The sequence below is a fragment of the Lingula anatina genome, chromosome 4, assembly GCF_051362555.1.
Source record: "Lingula anatina isolate TDL-2025a chromosome 4, LinAna3.0, whole genome shotgun sequence".
NCBI classification, from domain to species: domain Eukaryota; kingdom Metazoa; phylum Brachiopoda; class Lingulata; order Lingulida; family Lingulidae; genus Lingula; species Lingula anatina.
Window position 1 is genome coordinate 20,263,414 of NC_141770.1, and position 25,384 is coordinate 20,288,797.

The 25,384-nt window shown below is 34.4% G+C and overlaps 1 protein-coding gene across 1 annotated transcript in view; it reads right to left on the minus strand.

Annotated features, from left to right (window-relative positions):
- LOC106169756 (ATP-dependent RNA helicase DDX1) overlaps positions 1-22,858 on the minus strand; it is a 121,809-nt gene extending 98,951 nt beyond the window's left edge. The window contains exons 1-18 of the mRNA XM_013549362.2: positions 22,704-22,858; positions 21,374-21,425; positions 20,584-20,677; positions 20,077-20,170; positions 19,336-19,389; positions 18,822-18,908; positions 17,921-18,081; positions 17,121-17,193; positions 16,793-16,869; positions 16,295-16,348; positions 15,963-16,023; positions 15,053-15,111; positions 14,192-14,215; positions 13,430-13,543; positions 12,706-12,804; positions 12,336-12,476; positions 11,521-11,595; positions 9,995-10,106 (exon numbers count right to left, since the gene is read on the minus strand). Of these exons, the coding sequence (XP_013404816.1) occupies positions 9,995-10,106; positions 11,521-11,595; positions 12,336-12,476; positions 12,706-12,804; positions 13,430-13,543; positions 14,192-14,215; positions 15,053-15,111; positions 15,963-16,023; positions 16,295-16,348; positions 16,793-16,869; positions 17,121-17,193; positions 17,921-18,081; positions 18,822-18,908; positions 19,336-19,389; positions 20,077-20,170; positions 20,584-20,677; positions 21,374-21,425; positions 22,704-22,719 (1,447 nt within the window). The 5' untranslated portion in view covers positions 22,720-22,858. The remainder of the gene's footprint in view (positions 1-9,994; positions 10,107-11,520; positions 11,596-12,335; positions 12,477-12,705; positions 12,805-13,429; positions 13,544-14,191; positions 14,216-15,052; positions 15,112-15,962; positions 16,024-16,294; positions 16,349-16,792; positions 16,870-17,120; positions 17,194-17,920; positions 18,082-18,821; positions 18,909-19,335; positions 19,390-20,076; positions 20,171-20,583; positions 20,678-21,373; positions 21,426-22,703) is intronic.
- Positions 22,859-25,384: the final 2,526 nt, after the last annotated feature.

Below are 25,384 nucleotides of genomic sequence, written 5' to 3' on the forward strand. Positions count from 1 at the left end.
GGAATTTTCCAGCCAAAAGGGCAATTTTTTCTCTCCTCCCCTCCCCTTCTTGATTAGAGCCTGTAACCTCTCTATATTCAAACACATTTGCTGAATAATATTAAAAAACACAATATTTGATATTTTGAGCTGTTAACATTTTCTTATCGTGATATATGTGAAGCTATTAGGGCTGTTTATGGATAACTGATACCTAGTTCATTTTGCCACCGGGTTCAAATTTAAGATTCTGAACTTCTGTCTTAATCAACATTTTAATGTATAAAACCTTTTTGTCAATGAATCATGGGTTGTCTTTCTGTACATCAGTGTTAAATACATTTGTTTAAAATTTTATTTAAAACAACTGAACGTTGTATGGATTAATATGCAGTGTGTGCCTGTAAAACTAGTGATTCTTGGAAACTATTGTGATATTCATTTAATACATTGGTAATAAATTGGCTATAAAAGTCATCGATACATGCTGGCGTTATTCATTAACTGTAAAATCAATTATTAAGGACAACCATGCTATATCCAGATGAAAGGGAAATTGGTCAACATACTCTGTTCATGTGGCAGCAGTATTTCCTTCGGTTTGATACAGTTTCCCTGATATATGAAACACATTTTAAAAAAATGCAATTCTAAAAGAGAAGAACTTCGTTCATCGCTGAGAACAAATATATCCATGCAAAATGTCCAAATTGGCAGCAAAACTCAGTCATGGTGTGTTGCATGTAACCCACCTGTTTTAATAGGTGATTAAAATCTACAAAATATTATCAAATTGTGCATAGTTTCCTCTGCCCAATCCATCACCTAGCCACTGCCTCTGTAATTTTTATTGACATTTTATGGGAAACAGTCCTGGACAGTCCACATATAAATTTTTCAAATTTATTTTTTTATGCCCACTCTCCGTTGATCAATAAGATTCAATGCAATATAGCCACTCTCAGCTGACAAATGGAATAACATTAACATAACTGGCTGCAACTGGCTTGAAAACAAGCCATTAACAGTGCTTTTGCTGGAAAAATTTGATTTCTTAGAGTATGCTTGTTTAAAATGTGGTTTTGGATTGCTTCGATGACCATTACTGGTTAGATTATGTTCATATTTAAAGAAAAGCAGTTTTTCTGTTTAACCACATTCATCTCTTGAAGGAAATGGTAAGGGTGACATTTGTCTTGCTACAATGGAAGAAAACAGCGTCTTATTTCACATTTCTCTGGTTTCTTAAGTAATATCCTCTCATAAAAACACACACATCCTTTTCATTAAGTTTCAATTACACCAATTCCTGGAATACGAGTCAAACATGTATTTTGTTTATTTTTCAGGTGCTTTTGTCCTTCTGTTTTCATTCGAGAAATAAAATAACAGAGAGCAGGTGCTCTGAGGCCTATCTTATTAAAACGTCATTGAAATTATGGTAAAAAAAAATTTACCAGGACTAAGGTAAAATGTACATATTGTACTTCCCTGAACATCCACAATGGAAAGATATTAATCTGTAGTCAGTTTCTCTCCAACACAATATCCTGTCTGGCACTTTCCTTCCTTTTTTCACTTCTTTTATGAATTCACAAAATTATTTTGATTGCAGCTATCTCGCTATGTTATGATTTCTTAATTACTTTGCGCAGCATTCAAATTTGCAAATCACGTTCCCTTTTATGTTCTTGGGCAAAAGGACTTTACACCTACATGCTAGTATAATGGTTGGCATTTGTTGCACACAACCTTCAATAAACAATTTATCTAAACAAAGTGCTCATTTTTACCTACAGTAGCTGTCGATAATATTAAATCAAAAGTATCCTTTAAGTTTAAACAAGAATACTATAGAAACAAACAGATTGGAAATTACACTTACAATTTCAAAGCTAACTGTAATGCCACATTATTGACTTTAAATTTCCTTTCAAATGTCCTGTTTATAATTTTACACTTACCACATAAAAAACAATCTCACCACTCCTCTTGTTTCATTAATATTAAGTGTGTGTCCATGATAAGACCAGTCAGAGGGTGGCAAGGTGGGGGTCAACAGATTTCAACCAAATTCATAATATAGTTGCATACATAGGAGATATTCATATTGAAGGCAACAATCCCAAAAGAAATCATTGGATATAATTATAATATAATATTAAATGTTTTGGCCATTTTTGGCTTGATTTTCAGCTTCGGTCAATAAAGCCACTTCATAAGCAAATATGTCAAAACTGATGACTTTTTAAAATAAATTGATAATTTACCTATTTAAAGCAGCCATTTGCCATTGAGAATATGTTACTTAATTTTAGTTTAACCCACAAACTAACGAGCCACGCCCATTTTTATAACCCCACCCCCCAAACTCACTTTTCTACCAAGCAATGTTCAAGCATTCATCTCTCTCTTTTTGCAGGGTTGACAGCCATAAAATTGTATAGGGATCCTGAGCATATATTGGTCTCATCATACAAATTTTAAAAAGTGTGTTAAACACAACAGAAGATATTGAAAAAGTGCCTCAAACATAAGCAATTTTAGCAGAAAACCAAACGACCGAAATCAAGATATCAGTACATTTTGAGATAATACCTTCCAATAATCAAATTTAATCAAAGACTCACAGCCAGGAATTCAAACAATGCTTTGATAAGGGCAAATCTATCCAATTTTATAAATACAAGATGGCTGCCATCAATTCTGTCCCAAAATACAGTTACCATAATTCCTCAAAATAATCAAGAAGCCCATTTTTGCAGGTTTTTTATTTTGAGATCTGTAATACAGGGTTGCTCAGATATTTTTTTCAAACAGAGCCATACAACTTCTGAATAAATTTAAATTATTAGTGACATGTTATTCAACACCCCCCCCCGCTCCATTTAATGAGTTATTACTGTGCATATCCAATGTCATCAGCATTGCGTATATACCTTATTTTCAGGGAGCAATAGAGAAAAAAAAATTACAAAGGATTTTTCTAAAGGTAAAAGGGAATGACTGTCTCATTTTATCAGTTTTCTCAAGTGCAACACTAATTAATCCACTTGAAATGATTTATATTGCATTTTTCAACCATTCTTTTTCCTTTCAAATGATTTATAGGTTTTGTAAATACATGTGATATCTTGTTATCTATATTCTTTTTCTATAAAGAAAATTAAAACAAAGTCAGCAACATACAATGACAGGAGGAGTACTTTATTTTCATATTATTAATTGGACAGTAAAAGAACAAAGCAGTTACTTTTCACAGGAGTGAAATCAAGCTATGAATCTCCAAGGTTCCAATATCACGGTCATCTTTTCCATATACTGAACACAACAGTGATGGGTAGTGTTCCAGAGATTTTAATCTTATAACTGATTGATCCCCAAGTTTCTTCTTCTGGTTGAGAGATATAGGGTCTCCTTAGACAGTAATGATAATTCAGCAATCTTAGAAAAAGTGTGGTAACTTGAAGCAACATGCCACTATAGTTTACTGTGACTGAACTGTCAATTGTCAATATTTGTCAATCCAATGGAAATCCAATTTGAAATCCAGAATTCCATGATAGAAAGACAGAGTTGGTGCTCACATCTGAATCTGATGAATTTGCCTACAGGTGCAATTTCAGGCGACTCTTCTATTATTATCTGTAAGATTGTCCATGTCAAGGTTAACATCCAGGCCTAGGATGTAAAATCTGAAAAATAAACATAACATCAATAAATGTTTTAAAACAACAGAGGCTTACTGTGTTCAGAATAGAAACTACTGTAGCAGGATCAATCTATCTCAGCGGAGTATCACACTCAGGCTCAGTCATTGTAATCAGCTTAATTGTCTGGCACATCCCCTTGCAAAGCAACATGAACAACATAATGGACCGCAAAGTCTTCCTGATTTTACTAAAGTACTTTTAGTTGTACAAGTGTTCTGTGTAAGACTTGAAAATTGAAGCACAGTATGTTACAAAGTCACATAAAGCTAAGTGGTTAACTTCAACTTCGTTGTAAACACACATAAATCTGCATATGAAACTAAAATATAAAAAACTGGCACAAGTAACATCCCCTAAAATGCCAAAACTGAATGTGAAACTGAATGTGTGTTACATACCTTTGATTCTGGGAAAGAAATTTCTAATGAAGCTGTCTACAAGCTGTCTCTTAACTGTTTGTGTTATGATAACACATGTAACAAAGCCCTAGAATTTAATGCACAAATATACTTGATAAGTTAGATACAGTTAATTCTCTTCAGCAGACATATTTACCATGAAATAGAAATCAAGTAAAATTCTATGAATTGAAATATACCAGAACATATTTTAATTCTGCTTAATATTCTTTATATTACTTAAAAATATTCAAACTTATTATTTAAAATGGTTTGAGTTTTTAGTGTATCTGATTCTAGTATATTTTATATATAGTATATATATGATCACTTACCTTATATATCCAGCTCATCGATTTAGCTCTGGATGTTTTGAGGAACCTAAGCCTGACAACAGTTTGAAGTGGTTCAACAAAAAAAAAAAAAAAAAAAAAAAAAAAAAAATGCACATTCTAACAGGGGCGGATCCAGAGATTTTTTCTGACAGTCTTCCAAATTCTCTTTGTTGATCCATCCTACATTTTTGACCGTCTTACGACAGACAAAATTAGGTATACCCGACAATGTAAACTTCAAAATCTGAGCCTCAATCCGCCCCTGCTGACGACCAGCTGCTATGGTCATTTCTTGTGATATTCTGGTGCACACCAATCATTCTGAGATGTACCTAAGCATCTCTAGTGCGTGTTCTTCATAAAATTAAGAAAGCATTATGTTTTAACACTGTAAAGACGATGTGCTTTGCTCCACAGTTGCTCCGGTGATAATCCTAGTACCCGCCATGTTGAAAATAGGTCACAGAGTTAGCATTGTTATTTTACATTTAGTTTCTACAACATAAACAAATTTAAAAAATGTATTTTTTCTTCATAAGTTTGTCTGCAGGGCAAACAAGATTGTTTTAAGGGCTTTTCACAAACCTATACATGGTTTTGACTTATTAATTTAGTTGAAGAAACAGATAAGCAATTCAGTAGTATAAAAATATTCGTTTTTAGGCCCTTTTTAAAATTGTTATAGTTCTAATTTTACAAGGTTTAACACAGATTTTATTTCACAAAATTTATTTTGCAACCCTTTTCTATCAGCACATACCTAAATTATATGGATACAACCTGCAAAAAAGAAGATGTGTGCATTTAAAGAAGGGGAGGGGGTCAAGCATACGGAAAACATGCCTTATTAGAATCAACCTTGTGTGGTCATGACAGTGCCCTTTCGAAAAATCTGTACTGGGTATTAAAGGTCTTTCCTTAACCCATCATATGGCATACCTAAATAATTCCTTATGATGTACATGATTTTTAAAAATAATATTTAAAATTATAACTTTTCAAGAGCTAAAAAATGCAATATTTTGGCAAAATTGCGGATAAAAGACCTTCCCCCATATCTCTAAAACTAATGATCCAAAATAAGAAAGCCAGTGGCTCACAATATCTTTCATGTTGATGGTTTACCACACCAAAAATTATTAAAATCTGCTGACCCCCACCTTGCCGCCTTCTGACCGATCTGTTTGGCTTTCTCATGGACGCGCTCTTAATATTAAATACTGTTAAGAGATGAAAATGTTGAAAATTACAATTGTTCATCTAAATGTTTCAAAGTCTGAAAATAAGTAGATTACACCAAAACACAGTCACTGGCAGAAATTTAAAAAAAAACTGTCAAATAATAATCTGACATAACCTTTCATTTCTTATTTCATCCAAGTAATTTTGCTAGCATATTAGTTACAACCTAACAAGAAAAATCAATTATACCCTCTGTTACCAACAGTGTAGTTGGCAATTTTTTTTGTTGTTGTTGTTGTTTTGTTTGTTTGTGTTGTTTCGTCTTGGTGTGAGTGGCGCCCTCATATGTTGGATGATTAGTGTTCTGTTGAATGGTAATTTACATCACCATGTATTGTCATGGTTGGAACACGCCTGGTACTGTATGCGAAAGAGTGGAGGCAGCATTGTTATGTACATATTTTTATTTATTTAATGTATGTGTTTATTATAATTAATTCACTGTGACATTTGTATTAATTTGAATTTTATATTTGTTTATTCTTTTACTTTCATTTGTTTCATTTGTTTCAATTATATTTCAGTTCACTGTCGCAATATTGTTTATAGACGAGTGTAAAAAACTGTTTATTCCTCCACCGAGAATTTTGTTTTGACATTTGCTACACCCTCCCCATTTTTAGTTTTTGTTAAATGTAACTTACAAAATTTTCATAACGGTAACCTTAAAAACTATCTATTAATTACTCTTGAGCTTAATTTTGGCAGGAAATGATCATTTCCTTAATAAAGATATGGCATTATAACCTAAAAATATCTCAAAAAGCATTTGATATTTCAAGTTTTTTTTTTTATTGACACTATACATCAAGAATACATGACAATACAAATACAAACAAACTGACACTCGCTCACACACTCACACATAAGAGATGGTATACTATATAACACTTTTTAGTTAATTACATCGTCGTACGCTAAATATTCAAATTGAAAATAACTTAATTATATCTGAATTGTACTGACAGATTGACTTATCTGTTTTCACCAGATATCTAAGCGATGAAACCAAACCTCCTAATGTTGGTTTACCCTGTGAACATCTTCTTAAATAAATATAAAATTTAAATTGCAACATAATGAGATTAATAATTGGAGAGAGGCTCGTAGAGCCGACTAAGCAATTCCTTTTTGAGACAGGTAGAGTAACTTGAGTATTAGATAATATATATTCTACGAAGTCGGTCAATAACTTTTGGGTAACCGCACAATTCCAGAATAAATGCTCTGTTGTTTCTTCAGCTCCTTTGCAAAGGGAACATATACTGTTGTCGACCATTTTATATTTGAAAAGCAGTGAATTTGTGGTAAGGATATTATGATTAATTCGAAATTGGAACCAGTGAAGCTTTGAATCTTTTGTTATTGTGAAAGGAAGTTCGAAAATCTTCGGGCATTCATTTTCCTCCAAATTTAACAACTCCTTCCATTTATTCATACCTTTTGACATCTCAAGAACACCTACTTTACTTAAAGTTTTATAATAAATCTTTGAGCCTTTTGAACAACCTGACAGCAACAATATATGATCAGGAATTAAAGGAGTGGCAATTTTACTTAATTTTTCAGGAAAACCCTAAGCCATTCTTTTATGGCTGAGATAATTCCATGGTATTCAACAAAATTTGTGTCAGTACTGTGGATATCCCTGAACGCAGTGAAGTCATAGATCTCTCCAGAGTCCAGGAGTAGATCATTAACAAATCTAATGTTTTTGTCATACCACGATGTATAGAAGACAGGTTTATTTCCAATAACTTATATTTTCATTTAGAAAGAGTGGAATGTTACCAAAATACTTGATTTTATTGGCCATTATTGTACCACAGAGTTCTTTCCAGGCTGCTAAGGCATCAATCCAGAATCTATTTTTTATGTTTAACTTTTTCAAGATTTTTGATATATATTCTGTACCACATGTGATTAGTTTTTCAGTGTCTACATATTTAGATATAATATTTTTCCATTCTTTATTTTCAAACATAAGTCTTCTTACCCATGGAATTTTTAACGATTTTATAAAATGCCTCACGCTTATCATCCTCAAGCCCCCAGCTTTATAATCTCTTATAATGATATTTCTTTTAATTTTATCAGGTTTATTATTCCAGAGAAAAGAAAAAAGACACTTTTCTAATTCTTTAATCTGTTTTTCCTCTGGGTTTGGGAGCGATATTTCAAGTTTTTCTGACAGTGCCAACAATTAAATCAACAAGGTAAAAATAAATTTTTCAAAGTAAGAATTTGCAATGTATTCTGGTATTGGCAGAGAAAGTCTCCTCCTAGGGACCATTCCCGGATCCTATCATACTAACTGTGGATCGATCTATCTCCAAGGGGATTCTTGCTAAATTGCAATAAACCTCAGAAGCGGCTTCGATGTCTGTCACGTCTACTGAAGCTGCTGGGGGGTAATTAATTATTGTTGAGCAGCTTCACTAAGCATGTCAAACATCTAAGCCGCTTAAGCTGAAGGCAATTTAGCGAGAAACCCCTTAGAGATGGATCGATCCTTTTAGATGGATCTTGGTATCGGAACCAGTGCTAGACTGCAATGTTGAATCTACAAGTATTCTGTGCAGACGAAATTAAAACCTCATTTCCTATAATCACTAATGATTGCTGAAATGTTTTGTAATCTGTAAACAATTTCACAATTATCACTTGGTTAAAGTGTTTACTTGATAATAATAGTGTTTATTGCCACATACAAGCATTTACTTGAAACAAAGAGCAAAATGGAAAAATTAATGTGGAGCCACGAGCACATGATTGAGGAAAAATGACGGAAAATGCAGTTTATGTGGTCTACCATTTATAGGCCAAATTCATAACTCTGGGATTAAATGACACTTTTAGCAGGGATGCTGGTGCAATTAAGTGAAAAAGTCAGAAAATATGGTGTAGGGTCCAGGGGCAGCCTAGGCCAATGATATTTTTGGCTCCCAAGAAGTCGGAAATCCGTTGATAGTCAGAAAAATCTCATCTCTGCAATAGATCTCTAAAATAAAATTCAATAGCACCCCACTTTTATCTCACAGAAATTTCAAAAGCTCCATTTTGCATTTCCTTTTGTGAAATAAATAGGGTGCTAATGACATGGAACCTTATCAAAAATATCCTTTAACACAGCTTAATTGTCATGCGATAAAGTCACATACAAATAAAGGCCATGGTAATGCACAACTTGCTGTGCCATCAATAAATCCACAGATTCTAATGTATACATTGTCATCGATTCACCTCAAAAGAACTTTACACATATCTGGGCAAGATATCTAAACTGCAACTATGAATGTATTCAAGTGGTGCTTATATAATTGTTTACCTTCACCAAGGAGGTGATGCCTTTGCCTTTGTTTGTTAATTAAGAGCCTAAGCTAGCTACCTCCAAAACATTGTGGACAGATTTTGATAAAATTCACAGGGTATGTCAGAAATGGGCTAACATATAAAATTGTTTAGATTTTAACGATGATCCATTAATTAATTCAGGATGAGAACTCGGCCTAAGTCTGCCCTCTTTAAGTGCCTTTCCAGTTGTACATGTTCTTTACTTGCAATGTTTTACACAGGAATATCTGTACACCCTAAATGTGGTTTGGAAACATTTTTAAGATATATTGCCCATTTACAAAATTCAATAACACTTTATTCATGCCTTTTATCTTTAACAATATTATTGTCTTGGGAATCTTGATAATGGGCACTTTCATAAGGGTGGAAATTCAGGAAATACAATTTTTTTTCTGCTATTGGCATACATTTGCTGTCAGGAGAGAAAAATAGGTGATGGACAACGGAATAGGGATTTCACATACAAAATGCGAAAAAAAATTAACCCAATTTTCTAAAAATTAGATTAAAAAGGTTTCAGCAAAAACCAAACAATTTCGTACATGCCTGCTTCAGAAGGGAGTCATCTGAAACTTATTTGTGGTCATAATATAACAGCACAATTATTATAAGAGAGAGAAAGAGAGAGAGAAGAATTAATATGACCATGTATAGCATTTTCAGGTGATATGAGAGGAGCTCTTCTCGCCAGATTTTTTTGTGCCCATGTTAGCAACAACCACACTACCACCATCTCCCCGGATGCCATCCTAATACAATGTGTGTGAAACATATTAGCACAGAAATTCATGCCTTAATTAGCACTTCAATTCTATATATATGTAAATAGGAGTGCTATTGTGTATGAAACTTGTGCTTTGTATAAAACAGATTAGCAAGTTAAGGAAATTCATGTGTTAGCACTTCTATTTACGTACATTTTCTGATTGATGTATATAGGAGTGGTAACTTCCAAAACAACGGCACTTACCTTGATCTGGAGTTTGCGGCATATATCTGTCAGCCTCATGTACTCCGTCAGTCTGGACATGGCGCTTTAACATTTTCCAACTGACATCTTTAAGTGGGTCCACATTGCACACCTGTAAAATATTAGCTAACATGATAACTGTGCAAGATAAAAAATCATAATTTTAATTATCACTTAAAAGCGAAAATCTGGAAAGACATCTGAAAAGAGGTTTATTTGATCATCTAGAAAAGGAGATGTCCACTTCCTTTGCTCTTTTAAGCAGTTAAATTTTTAATAAGATTGATTTTAAGTTATAACAGTTACTAATTCTCTCGTAAGAAAAAGACACCTCTTTTTATGCTACATTAACATATTAGCATTTAAAGGCTACTGAGTGACAGATTTCATAAAAGAACAAATTACTCAAACTTTTTGGAAAGAATACTGTAACACAGTAACTAATGTATACTAGTCAGCTGGCAAATATACAGACAGTTTCTGAATATTTAATCAAAATGCTACAATTTCATCAAAAACTTTTTTGCATAATGTTGCAAGCAGACAAAGGCATGGACAGACCAGACAGACAGGCAAATGAAATCAAAAGCATAATGTCCTTGACAGAAGAAAATATGATGTTAGTGTTACCAAATGCGTTGTACATCAACAGCAATGGCAACAACCTGGCAAGACACAGGTAATTGTAATAAAATGACTGACTCTCCTCTAGAAATACTGATACTGATCCGAAGTTATAACACAATCAAATGAAGACAATCACAAAAAATGCAGGGGGAAAACCTTTGATTTTTTTAATTCTAAAGAGAAAGGAAGGGAAGCATGTAGACCGGGTACCGATACTTAGATTGATCTAGGAACAATCCACATCCAAGGGGTTTCTCACTAAACTGCTTTCAGCGTAAGTGGCTTAGATGTCAGGCACGCCTACTAAAAGCTGCTAAACTATAGTTAATTACCCCCTAAACAGCTTCAGTAGGCGTGCCAGACATCTAAGCTACTTAAGTTGATCGCAATTTAGCAAGAATTTCTTTGGAGATAGAACGATCCACAGTTAGTACAAGAGGGTCTGGGAATGGTCCTTTATTCTGCTGGATGTATATAGCCACAATAATGTTGTAGACCACAAGAACAATTTCATGACAGTGCCATAAGGTGACACCAGTGTGAAAATGACAGTGGTGCAATAATGTCACAAAGGTGATATAAATGTCAAAGCAGTGCAAGTATAACACGCGTCTACAGGCCCCTCGCCAGCAATTTCAAAAGGGAGGTTCTTTTTCTGAAAAAGCAGATCTTTTACCATGAGACCTTGTTGTATCTAGATAAAATTTTACCAAAAAGAGACCTTTATCCGGAAATAAAAGGGGGGGGGGGTGTGTCTTTTTAACCTGCCCCCAACCACCCTGGCTACAGAACTGCAAGTGCAACAATGTCATAGTGGTGCAATTACGTTCCTGAGGTGCAAAAAGGGGGGGGGGGGGGGGGGGGGGGGAGGAGGTGCTTGTACACTTTTGGTAACTTACAACATGATGCACCGTCTCTGGTACAGAGTCTTGTCCTTTCAAATCTATCCACACCGGGAAATGCATTAGACGTTCCTAGAAAGAGGAAAGATGGAGAATTTATAACAATAATAACAATAATAATAGCCATAATTATAGATAGATATAATATATATAATCCTTTAACTAACTTTCAAACACGATATTAGTCATAAGAAAGTGAACAATGAGAATGTTAATTTTAACAACCAATACTGCACAAATGCTAAAAGAAAAAAGAGAATAACTTTTATCTGTATCGCCAGCTTAGATGTTGCCTTTAATGAGTTTTATGTATTCAAATGATTACACAAATGTAATCATAGCTTTGGAAAAGTGGCCAAAGTTTTGAGTGTAAAATTTTAATTAAAATATTTATCGTTTTGTGAAAGCATGTGCACAGCTAAAGCAATTTATAATAAAGAAAAATTTTACAGTGAGAAAATAATGTTTTTCAGATATCTAAGTCATGATTTTTCTTCACTGTAGAAAATAACTTCAACACAAAAATTTGTTACCGACAAAAAGATGAAAAACCACTGAGAATTACTTTACAAATTTAAATGAATAAATAGATCAGATGTTTGGTCCTCATCAGTAATTGGGTTAACATGTATCGATGTATTTTTTTTTCAAATATCCACATTTGGTTAATTAGAAACAGATACTAAGGCTACTGCTGAAAACTAAGAACTAATGTTTTTCCCTTTACTTTACTATTATTATTATTATTGTTGTTTATTTTATTTTATTATTATTATCATTATCATTTTTGTAAAAAAAGCAACAGAACTTACAGCCAGTTTCTTCACATCAAAAGAGTGCAGAGTTGCAGAACAGACAACCATCTGTAATCGTTTGCCATCACTAGTAATCTTTGGGATTTGCTGATGAATTCTATCAATCAAATCTTTGTTTCCCGCAGAGAGTAAACCATCCTGGAAGAAATTTAAATCAAAAAATATTTTGAATTATTGAAACTTTAAATCAACGTGAACTCAAAATCAAATCCATCTGCTTTCCAAATGAACATTCATGTTAAATGATACTTTGTCAAAATTGTACTTTTGTATAGCTATAAACACTTTCAGAGATCCTATCAAGGATTTTCATTCAAATGAATCCAAATAAAATGACTTCAATTATGGAATCAATCTTGATACTTACAGCTTCATCTAAAACAAAGAATCTGACAGAAGACAGCAGTAATTTCCCAGTGGAGATGAGGTCTTCCAAGCGACCTGGTGTCCCAACCACAATGTCCACCTGTAGTGGTCACAATATATCTAAAATCATCTTTTCTACATACATTTTCCTGAAGCCTTCATACTAAATAACACTTGATATCTAAGACCCCCTTCCCATACCTGGATTGATTTAGCAGGATCGACCCATCTCCAAGGGGACTCTCGCTAAATTGCATTCAGCTTAAGCGGCGCTGATGTCTGGCAAGCCTACTGAAGCTGTTAGGGTATAATTAACTATCGTTTAGGAGCTTCAGTAGGCATGCCAGACATCTAAGCCACTTAAGCTGAATGTAATTTAACAAGAATGCCCTTGGACATGGGTCAATCTTTCTAGATCCATCTAGGTATGGGAATGGGATCTAAAATATATTCCAACTTGTTAAGTATATATTATGCTGTTTATGTGGTTCCTACATATGTAATATGAAATCGCAAACTACACAATTATATATCTAAAATCACCACAAGTAATCTAACTCATATCCACACTTACTGAAATACACCAAATGTGCTTGCGCACGCACACACACACACACACACACACACACACACACACACACACACACACACACACACACACACACACACACACACACACACACACACACACACACACACACATGCAAACACACAGATATACCCACCCCATCCATAAGACTATTAATAGTGTCCCTAGCTGCTATACCACCAATGCACAACACCTCTCGGATAACTGGGTTTTCAAGATATTTCTTAAACTTTTGAATTTGGTTTAAAGTCTGAAAGAATGAAAAATAAATATCTATAATTGATAATTTACAAAAATATCTACCCAGCAGGTTCCATTACTTAATAATAATAATAATAATAATATATTTATTTTAAGTCTAAACTCCATATGAATGTGTTCGTTAGACTTTACAAATATGTACATACATATAACAAGTATACAACTGGTCAAAACACGCTGTGTACAATCTCGCCTCCCTGGGGAGGATACAGCCCCGCTGCCGTATGAGGCGCTGAGTGCTATCAATCTTACAATATCGTTCTCTGCCTGAACAGGACCCTGCTTCAACCCCAAAGTGCTGAGTGCCAAGCGGGGAGACAGCAGGTACCGTTTATAAAGGACTGGTATGTCCCCGGACGGGTTTTGAACCCACGTCCTCCCGCTCCGGAGGCGGACACTCTAACCACAAGGCCATCCAATCATCATTACTTGACATGTAGTGATATTTTATGTTAACACATAATTATTTTGTTTATCTTTATTCCATTATTTATTTATTTAGAATACTACTGTCAACATTAACACTACCTACAAATTATATATATAAAGCAGAACAGCTTATAAAACCAATCATGATAAATCAAAGAACATATAACTGTGGCTAATGTAGAGCTACCACTCTGTCTCTGTCCCTTACCTGCTCTGCAAGCTCTCTGGAAGGCTGGAAAAAGGATATAAATTTTGAAGTTGAAATTAAAGGGTTCTGGCAACACAATGTTGATTGAAACTTAATCAATCTGCTAAACAATACTATGTATAAAGGAATATGACGACAGTGCACTCTGTTTTGATAGAGATCACAAGCTGATAATAAGAAAATGCAAGTCATACATGTAATTACTTATGATATCATATTCTCTCTCCACTGCATTGTTAGGGAATTAACTAGAGATCTGTTTCTACAGGAGATGGACTGACCTAACTAAGTACCAGACTACCCTGAAGATGCCATGGAAACAATCATCAATTTGCAACTAAGGGGAAAATAATACATGTGTTTCCAGTGACGATTATTCAATCTAACAAAGGACGGCCCATTACAGCATCTGTCTGATTATGATAAGCTTGCACAGTTAACTCTATTTCCACTTACAGTAAATCCTGCACGAGAACACCACTTTCAGGTTTAAAACATTCTCAATTGACAACTTATAAATTTAGATTTCTGATCAGCCTCTCATCCACCCTCTCCAGTTGAACTATGCCCATTTCTTCCCAGAGCTACCTTCCATAATACCAGACCCTCCTATCTCCCCTATTACACCTCTGCTTGTTACGCTAATTCTTATTTTTATAATAATATTAAAATATTATTATCATTATAATACTTCTCCATAATTATTATTAATCTTATAGTTAGTTCTATTTTTTTTTTTTTTTTGAAGGTGAGCATATAATGCTAATAGTGAATTGTTTAGTGCACCTTTACAAGGATAGATAATTAATTTTTTTTTGATTTAATAAATATCTTTTAAAAATGTTTAAAACAACATCTTACCTCAATAATGATAGCTTGTGGAGCGTTTGGTGCCTGCTGAGCTGTGGCAGGGGTAGATCCTGAACATAGGGGAAAATATCACACTTTTACTTTTCAACTTTAACCAATAAATATTGTAATGATATTGGTATCTAAGTCTAGAATGGAAACTCCATGCACCAACTCTGATAATCATCATTTGTGTAAGCTTTTTCTCATGATTATTTTGAAGCTTAAATCATACTTTTTTTCACAATATCCTTTCTGACCAAGACATATGATTACTTGGGATCAGTTTATCAAGTCAATTTTTGAAGTTGAAATAAATCAATGAATTTGTTAAAAAAAAATTTTTTTCATATTTTTCTTTACCCAAACTAAATTGTGTAACAACTGGCTAAAACTAACTGTATGATAGAACAAATGCAGCATGCTTTACCCTTTTAAAAAACACAAACCTTATACCATATATTTAACTGATTAAACAACAGGGCCCAGTTTCATCAACAATGAATAGCACTATCCATTAGATAAAATATTAAGCTTCTTGGCAATTATCCTGTGGGTAAAGTAATGTTTACTTAACACTAGATACTTATTTTTGTCTCTCATATTGCTTTTCAGAATAAATGTCCAGAGAATAACAATGTTATCTAAGGGCGCATTCCCATAGATTTTAGATCAATCTATCCCTGCGGGGAGTCTCACTAGCTATATAGATTACTGTCAGATAATCTGGCTTAAATGTCTGTCCCGCCTACTGCAAGCTGTAAGGGAGTAATTAACTTTCGTGCCCGCTCGGCTGACAGCTATTTAGCGCGAACCCCCAGGGAGTTAGGTCGTTCTAGTTGGATCAATCTTAACTCTGGGAATGGGGTCTAAAAAATAGTGTTATCCATGAACCTGGGCCCAGATTAAAAAAAAAACATACCCCCTGCTCTCGACGATACCACACAGTCTCTGGGTGCTTCATCAACAGCTATATAGCCATCCTGTGTAAAAATAATACTTCTGATTCACCTTTTTATCTATCATCAGTTGAAAGACAATCTTTATAATGATGACATTGAGGACTGTTATTTTCATAATAATTACTTAGGAAAATAATGTAACATTTACTATTTAGATGACAGTGGCAAACATTCCGGGCTCTATAAAGCACATTATTTGATCTTTAAATAACTGAACAGTACATATGAAAACTATGAAAACTATGTCTTTCAAAGATTTTCAGAAAAATAATTATTGAAAAAATGCACCAACTTTGGGTGGATATGCAAAGGGAGTCTCCCCAAAATTCAGCAGGCCCTCAGCATTCTGGAGCATGAAAATTAATGCCACAATAATTATATTGAAAACAACTAGAAATATCTCAATTAATGATTACAGAAGAAAAAAACAGAACAATCCAGCAACATTTTATTACATGGAGATTTTTGAAAAGAGAAATTAAAAAAATTAATGCAACTGTCAGCAATAATAATTAAACAAATCACACACTATCTGAAAACAATCAGTAAATGTCTTAAAATTCAGATGAAGCTTTACATTCAGTGGATAAGCCTGTGCTATTTAGTGCACTGCAGTGACTGAATATTTGGATTCAAAAGACGAACTCAGTGTCAGATTTGTAAGCATTAAACCTTGGTGGGTATGGAAAAACTGTTGAAATTTCCAAGGAGCTTATTTTTTTTTAATTTTTTATACAACTATCCAACAATATAGATAAACAATTGATGATTTAGTTCATATAAATAGTACCTTTAAGCATATGGCAGCATAGAAATTTGCATTTTTCATGTTCGGAGGAATGTCGTAAGCCTTCCCAAGATCAACACCTGAAAAAGAGTATAAAAACCATATCAAAATCTCTACTACTACTGCTTAGTGTCACCTCTCCACACAAACTGCTAGTTAAATTCAAGCTAAATCTCTGCAAAAGTTTTCACATACTTATCACCCCAACATCCAAATGATAATAAATCATATTGAATGTAAAGCATCAAATAAATACCACAAAAGTACCAAGAGTTTTGATTTTAAATGAAAAGTAATAATTCCATCAAAATGAATGAAAAACCTTTCTTACCATTCTTTGACCACTTGATGGTGAAGTTATCCAAATCCAGACAACTGCCAATGACATCATGTAAACCAAATGACTGCGAAAAAAGAAACAGATTTTGATTCTAAAAAAAAAAACATATAAATATCATACATGTAATGCAAAAGAGATACTAAGTTAAATTCTACTACAATTCTGTTTAATTTTGCTGAATTAATTTATCAACATGAAGATTTTAAGAAATAAAATGGCACAGCAGGACTGCAAGTTAAAACCACTCAAAATGGCTGTAAGTCTGTCTGTGGTTTTATTCAACATCATGGTATTGATATGTACATTACTATCATTTTTTTTTTCTTTGCTTAGCTTAGTTACCACTCTAAGCAAAATAAAAAGTTTGCAGCAATATTGCAGTAATGAGTTTGCAGAGGTTCGCAAGAAAAATTTTCTTGCTGCTAATTTGCAACCATCTTGCAGCAAATTCACAAGAAGGAATTACAATTTGTAGCAATATTGCAGTAAATTTGCAGCAGGCCTGATATTTTGCTAAAGGCATGCTTTTTATTAAATTTTTCTGTGTCTAGGCTTTACACATTTAAAAAAAAAGAGAAAGTCAACAAAGTTTCAAGGTCTTATACCAGTCTTTTTTTTTCTTTTGTTAAAAAAAGGATGAGAAATGTCTTTAAAAAAAATCATAAAGCAAAATAATATTCCATGCCTTTTATGAAGATCATCCATACAAATGTAAAAAAAAATTCTAAGGCACACTTCCATACCTGCACCTCACCATTACTGCTTAAGTACTTGACCTCCACCAAACATACCTCTCCATAATTATCAAACTGTCTTCCATGAGATTTCTTCCCAGTTCCACCAAACCCAAAACTCTGGTTGTCGGTGCCCAAATCCAGTGTGGCCTTCTCTGTGGCCCAGCCTATCCTACATAGGCCCTCATCTGTGACTTTCATTTCATAGTAATATTTTCCTATAATAAATGGAAGAAGAAGAATGACAAAAATAATAATAACAAAGCTGTATTGTACAATTATAATATAATCATAAGAACATCAACAGAAATGTTAAATGAAAATATCCTGAACAACATGGAAATAACTAATAATGATATGTGAATTCTCATTTGTTTCTGGAGGTTTTGAAAAACCTTTTTCAGTAAAATGGAACTGAAACTTCTATACCGAGATACATAACAGAGCCTATGAATTCTACACCTCTTTTACACTTTTCCATAACTTTCTAATTTTTATTGTGAATTGAATCTCCTCCCAAAAGCAAGAGTGAAAACATATAAGATGATGCGTGTAATTCAAATATAACACATAGCACTGCCAAACAAACTACCACATACTGGCATCTCAACATTTTAATGCAAACAAAAAGAGACCCATCTTAAAAATTATATCAAGGCCTTTTACTAAGAGCATGCAGGGGTGGATTGAGGCCATCTTCTGGGGCTTCCAGAAGACAGTCAGATTTTCAAGTTTACTTTGATGGGTATCTTAAAAAGTGGAGGATGGATCAACAAAGATACTTTGGAGGACTGTCAGAAAACATCTAGATCTCTAAACAAGGTCAGATTTTCAAGTTTACATTGACGGGTATCTAATTTTTTTCTGTCAGAAGATAGTCAAACAAGGAGGATGGATCAACAAAGATAATTTGAATGACTGTCAGAAAACATCTCTGGATCTGCCTCTGAGCATGTACCTTTTCCATGCAGTCCCTTGTTGCTACGGCAGCCATGCCACCCACGCTGATCTCTGCTCTGACAGAGTAATCCTTCAGGATTAATGGCTGAGAAAAAACAGAAATGGCGCTTGTCAGTCTTAGTATAATTACATTTTATTTTAATTACAAATACCTCCACCAAGGAAAAGTTCTTGCCTTTGATGGTTTGTTAGTTGACCACCTAACTCGAAATGTTATGGGTGGATTTTGATGATTTTTTTTGTATAGGTCAGAATTGGACTGACTTAAAATTGATAACAATTTGGTGGCGATAAATTAAATAAATAAATAAATAAATAAATAAATAAATATCAATAAATAAATAAATAAATATCAATAATCAAAATTGATTGCCCTTGGCAGAGGCTTGTGATTTCTTTAATTTACACACAAACACACACACATTTATTAAGGAGAAACATTTTAGTATCTAATGGGATTGTATTTAGAAAGACTACTACCGCCCTCTACAATTTTAAAATCAAAACCTTACCCATGGCCTCTCCTCTGTCAAATACATTCATACCCCATTTTGTACTTCCTGCAACTGCAAGGGCAGAAAAGTACAAGATTTTCATAAGATTTAAGATATAAGATTAAAAAATACAACCTTCAAGTAAGATACACTAATAACTTGCAGCATATCTCAAAATATAGCTTAGACACATTTCTTAAATAACAAATAAGCTAATGTTTGAATGTTTCATAAATCTTAGCCTTGTTTACAATAGTAGACTAAACACAACAGACAAGGTGATATTAATAAGCAAGGACAATAAAGACCTCAAAATATCATGCGTTGGCTTAGGAAGCACTCACAACCAGCTGATTCCGAAGACTTACTAGTCTGTGGATCAAATATGACGTGCAGGGGCAGAGCAATTACCAGGTAAATCTTGGCACATGCTTTCAAGGGGGTCATGTCATATTTGATCCGCCGATCAACCGGTTGTGAATTCTTCCTTAAACCTTCACTCAGTAATACCCATTTTAGGATCTGGTCCATTATACAATTTCCCTCATGAATAGCATTTGATCTTGAACAACTTTTTTAAGTTTTTATACCATTTTAGTTCACAAGACTGAAGAGGTGAAATAGTTTCTTTTTGCTTTCACATTGGGTGTAAGAAGTTGGAAAAATATTACAAATGGGGAAAATATATTATGCACGAACCACAAGATTCTTTGGAATGGTCACTTTTTTATACTCACAAAAAATCCAATTCAAACCCACCTGCAGCTTTTCCAGCCCCTGCCTTTGCTCCCTTCCCTTCTTTTATATCTTTCAGTGTCTCATACACAATTTGGATGATTGGAAGACTAAATGCCTAATAAAGCAAATAACATACTAGATATTTTTATTAGTTTTGACATAATAAAACATGTGAAATCCTTGAAAATATTTTATAAGTATTTTAATACTTATATAATATTATTCAAATAAATTAAAATTACTGGTATCTAAATTAACCTAAAATCTATTAACATAAACAATACTATCCTATATATTTACAAAGCTATCTCACTTTTCTCTCTAATCATCAATATATAAGATCAATATATGAAATTACAAAGTGGCCAATATAACAGTAACATGAGCATCAATCCATGAGGTATTTGGTTATTAACCATAAAACAACACATTTCAAAATCCATCATCAAAATCATATAGATTGTGTTTGAGAGAGACAGTAAATTCTCTAACAAAATTGGAAGTTCATTCCAAATGAGTAAACTTTACCCCAGTTTTTCCACTGCCAGTCTCAGCAGCCATCAGGACGTCTCCTCCGCCAAGAATTAGTGGGATAGCCTCGGCTTGGACATCTGTAGGAAGACTGGAAAACAAGGACAGGTCAGTGAGTGAGTGAATGAGAAAGTGGCTGGGTGGGTTGATGGGTAAAAAAATAGGTTGATAGGGGGCAAGTGAGTGAGTGGATATTTAAAGTGATAATAACTCTTCATTTTGGCCAAAAAATGAATTTTCTTGGAGTAAACAACAATTTTCCTATACTAACCAATGGTTAATGAATCCATTTTTACATTCAAAGTTAGTGCCTGGTTTTTTTCTAAAAAGTTTGTTTTTTGGTTAAAATCTCTTAAGAGATTTTAACAGAGTATAGCCATCAATGGAGGTCACGTTCTCTGGAGAGAAGTTCAGATATCAGAAAAAATAGCCATAACTGCCATTTTTGTGGTAAAACAGAATATATTATATTTCTATGAGTTATTCACAATGTTTTTACTGTGAAATATAGATCTCATATGAAGAGTTATTATCCCTTTAATTATACAAGTGGGTGAGTGAGTTGTTGGGTGGGTAGGTAAGCAAGTGAATGGGTGAGTAAGTATATGGGTGGGTGAATTGTTCTAAATATTGGGAATATTCAAAAATGACATTTTTAAAAAAAAATTAGGACTTAAAAATATCAATACTGGAAACATAACAATTTATCAATACAGGGAACTACCCTGTGCAAATGGAAAAATTTGGCAATGGTCTACTACCATTAGGTGACAAGCATAGTGATTACCTCCAATCCATCTCCTCCACTGCCTTGGCAATCTCAGGCATAACAGCCATCTCTGAAATTATATTCAAAAATGTTGGTGAGTATTGAAACCAATATATTAGTATGCAGTTGTGGTAGAAATAAGCTAATATCTTACCAACAGTTTATAAGCAGTGTTCAATACATTTATTCAATCATTAAGGTAAAGCTGTTGGAAGACCATCTCGAAATTTCAACATGTGTCCCTGACTCTTAGTAACTCTCAACCATGACACTGTAGACTGTATTTGGAAAGGCCTTCTGTTTATACCCCCCCCTCGTCCCACCCCATCCATTCCTCACACAACCTAGATCATATACACTCATCATTTTAATCACCTTCAGAACTACACAAATACATAAATAAAAGTAAGCACTATAAATAGGCCACCTATGCAATATGTTTGACCCATTTCTTTGGGCCTTATTATTGAATAAGGCTCACCTTATAGTCACCAATATATAAGAATCTCACTGGTTTATTATTTCCTCAATAAAAATTAATAAATGAGTCTGTAGGATAAGGCTTAATATAAACACTACAGTAAGGGACTGTTCACATGGAAAGTCTATTTTCTAAAAATCTATTTTCTATTCGCGGTATCTTGTGATCACGGTCTGTGCCCTGAATATCCCGCGGCGTAATTACTGGCAGCGCGAGCCAGTTACTTCCATGATCACAAGATTTTATTTCCTGAGATGCGTGAAACGTTCATATTATTTAATGTGATCTGTGAAGCACCCCATTCCCATGACCCATGAATATGGCTTTTTATTCTTCGCCTTTGTGAAATGAAGTATGTGTATTCCGATATTCGTGAATTTCAGGAATTTCGACTCACATTATTAGTGAAATCTGAAAAAAAGTTCAATTAAGTGTGATTTCTGAATTGACGATTTTATATCCCGTGAACTGTGATCACTACCCCCCCCCCCCCCCCCATGGGACCCTCTTAGTAGTTTAACGTGTGTGATGCGTGTATGAAATAGACAAGCAGGAAAATCCATGCGTTTGCACTTCTATTTACGTTTTCTTCTATTTATGTAAATAGGGGTGCTAACGCCCGTGAAAGATACAAGTACATGTTAACAGTGCCCCTAAAAGAAACCCCATAAAAAATTTACTATACGAAACAGCAAGAGGCATTTCGGTCAGTTGTGAAACTGAAGTCTGAAAGCAACATAGCCACTGGAACTATTAGTACTTAAATGGATATATAAGCAGTGAATTTACAAATCAAGCTTCCTACACGCACATATATGTTATTCAGGTTCTGTCCTATTTTACATACAGTTGTGAGTCTGATATTACCTTCGAATGCAGTCATTTTGTTGTCGTCAACTTTCGCCGGGTCTCTCTTGCTGTAGCAGCTCCTTGCATATGGAGTTATGAAATATCTCTTGCATAGTTTCGCATTAAAACCAGAATGCGAAACTTGTGGATGGTGATGTGTTTTAGGGTATTCACCACGCATAATTTCATACATAAAAAGGTTTTAATTTTTGCACATTATTTAGTACTTCAGGCAACAATTATCATTTGAATCTAAAATCGACGCACACGATAAGTGACTGACGCCAGTCGAAGACTTTTTAGTTTGTATTGGTACCGCGGTAGCTTGCATATGTAGCTAATTAGTGCTTTTATTTTATAGTGGTATGTATAGGGCCTATCATAAATAATAAAATCATCCAACTGTAAGCTTGCTTGATTTCATGTTTAAGGCAATTAACAACGTGTGACGTCACATAAAATACATAGGCCTACGTTAGCCTACTCGAATTTAAAGATAAGCCCTTAAAGATAAAACACAAACAGTTCAAAATCAATTATCTAAATAGGCCTATGTTAGGTAGGTTTTAGCAACCTTTGCAGCCGGAAAAAGTCTATGACTCCTTAACATGTTTTTAAATACTAGGCCTACTCATATCTAAAACATATTTGTCAAATAATTTCGCCTAGAAGATGTCATTTTTTTCTGCTGAACGCAAATAAAACTAAACCGTGGCGTAGATGGAAATGGATAGGCCTAGAGATCAATGACCATCCCCACGTCAGCACCATTTTAAGGAACTAAATGCGGAGAGAAAGGAAATATTATTGACGACGCAGACTTTTCTTTTTTTAAATCGATCACTCAATCAAAGGAATATGGTTTTATTGTGCAAAAGGTAATTTGCTAGGACCCACGAGAGGCCGCATTCGTGCTGGTGACTGCACGATCGAGGGGCAATGTCGTTGTCGTGTAAGCTGACGTGCCTCATCCGGGATTCGAACTCGTGACCTCTCGTTCCCATGGTTGGTGACGCCTTGTATTGTCTTTTTTACATCCATGCACGCTACCGACTGCACCGTGACTGACCCGCCCACCCTCCGTACGTACGCGGTTCCTCTTATAGTAATCAAAAGCAACTTTTACAGATTATTTTTTGGGACAAAAATGTTAAGTTTAACGAGCTGGGACTCGAACCAGGGCACAAACGTCTTCTCATGTACTAGGAAACGGAATTACCACGAAGCCACGAAAGCTTCGTTGGTAGAAGTGAATCAAATGGAAACTTTCTATCTTGTCAGGGAGAGGACCAGTTTGGACGCACATGTATATATCTGCTATTGCAATCGATAATCCTGGTGCCCTATTTCATACCGCGCAACCCAAGTCCCCGACCATTAGGCTATCCACATTAGAACGTTAACCGCGATAGGACCGAGGTCAGGCCTTGACCGCGGTTAAAAGTGCTAGTGTGAATGGGGAACATGGTGCACTAAGCCGTGTCTGAGAACCCGACACGAAGAATTCTTACAGAGCTGACTTTTTTTTAAATTAGTTTGTTTTAATTAGTTTGTTATATACCCAGATTTAGCTTGCCTTAACCAGTGACACTGGAGAGTTCAATGGGTTCAATCGCGGCTCACAGCAGGCGGGTTTTAGTTTTAGCGAGGCCCTAAGAAGCGGATACCGTAATAAAAACGTTCAAATGTACAAAAACTGGTGCGTTTTCCATTTAAGCAATTGCGGCAATGCGAATTTCGAGTAAAACATATTTGTTTATTGGAATGTATTTCTGAATAACAAGGTAAGAAAATTCACTAATTCATTAAAGACACAAAACAACTGTCACTTTTACTTTAAAACACTTTTTTATTATTTCGATAAAGTTAGTTACAGTATTGATAAACAAAGTATCAGTATCACGTTTTCAATAATTAATATTTTAAATAACAATCCATGTCTGCAAGGTTGTGTCAATGATCAAAATACAACGTTGAGTCAACGTCACATTATGACGGTGTTTTGACGTGGTTGGATCAACGTTTATTTTACGTTGAATTTAGGTAGATCAATTCAACGTAACAGCCTGTTTTCAACGTTGATCCAACGCGACTATGCTTGCTGGGTTAGTCTTTTAGGTACTTCACAGCTCAGTCCTTGCCGTCTGACGTGAACACTCCCAGCTCAGAAATAGATTTCTGGTTAATTTTTAACTCTGAAAGATCAAGCCATTCCTTTTGTTCCTGTTTTGCAGTGATACGTCACCCACGCGTGATCTTCATATCTTTATTTGCAGAGGGCATGCAGTGCACGTGAGACGTTTATAAAGCATAATAATAATAATAATAATAATAATAATCCTTTCTTAATCCCCAAGGTATATCCTATGCAAAACTGCTGAGAAAATCACAGTCTATAAATTAAACCCGCTTTTGAGTTCTAAATTTTTGCTTTGTTACGTGAAAGATTTTACTGTTTTGGATAATGATATTCCTTGGCCATGAGGGGAAAGTGTTGAAATCTCAAGGTAAAGTTATTATTACATGTACTACTTTATTAATTAATTAATTTGTTGCTTTATTTATTATGTGTGTGATATATACGTCCCACTTTACCTCTCCCACGCACCCTTAATTAATCAGTTGTTTGAACGTTGGTTTCTAAGCTTGATTTCATTCGAATGATTTCTAATTTCTATCGGTAAGACATGTACAATGTT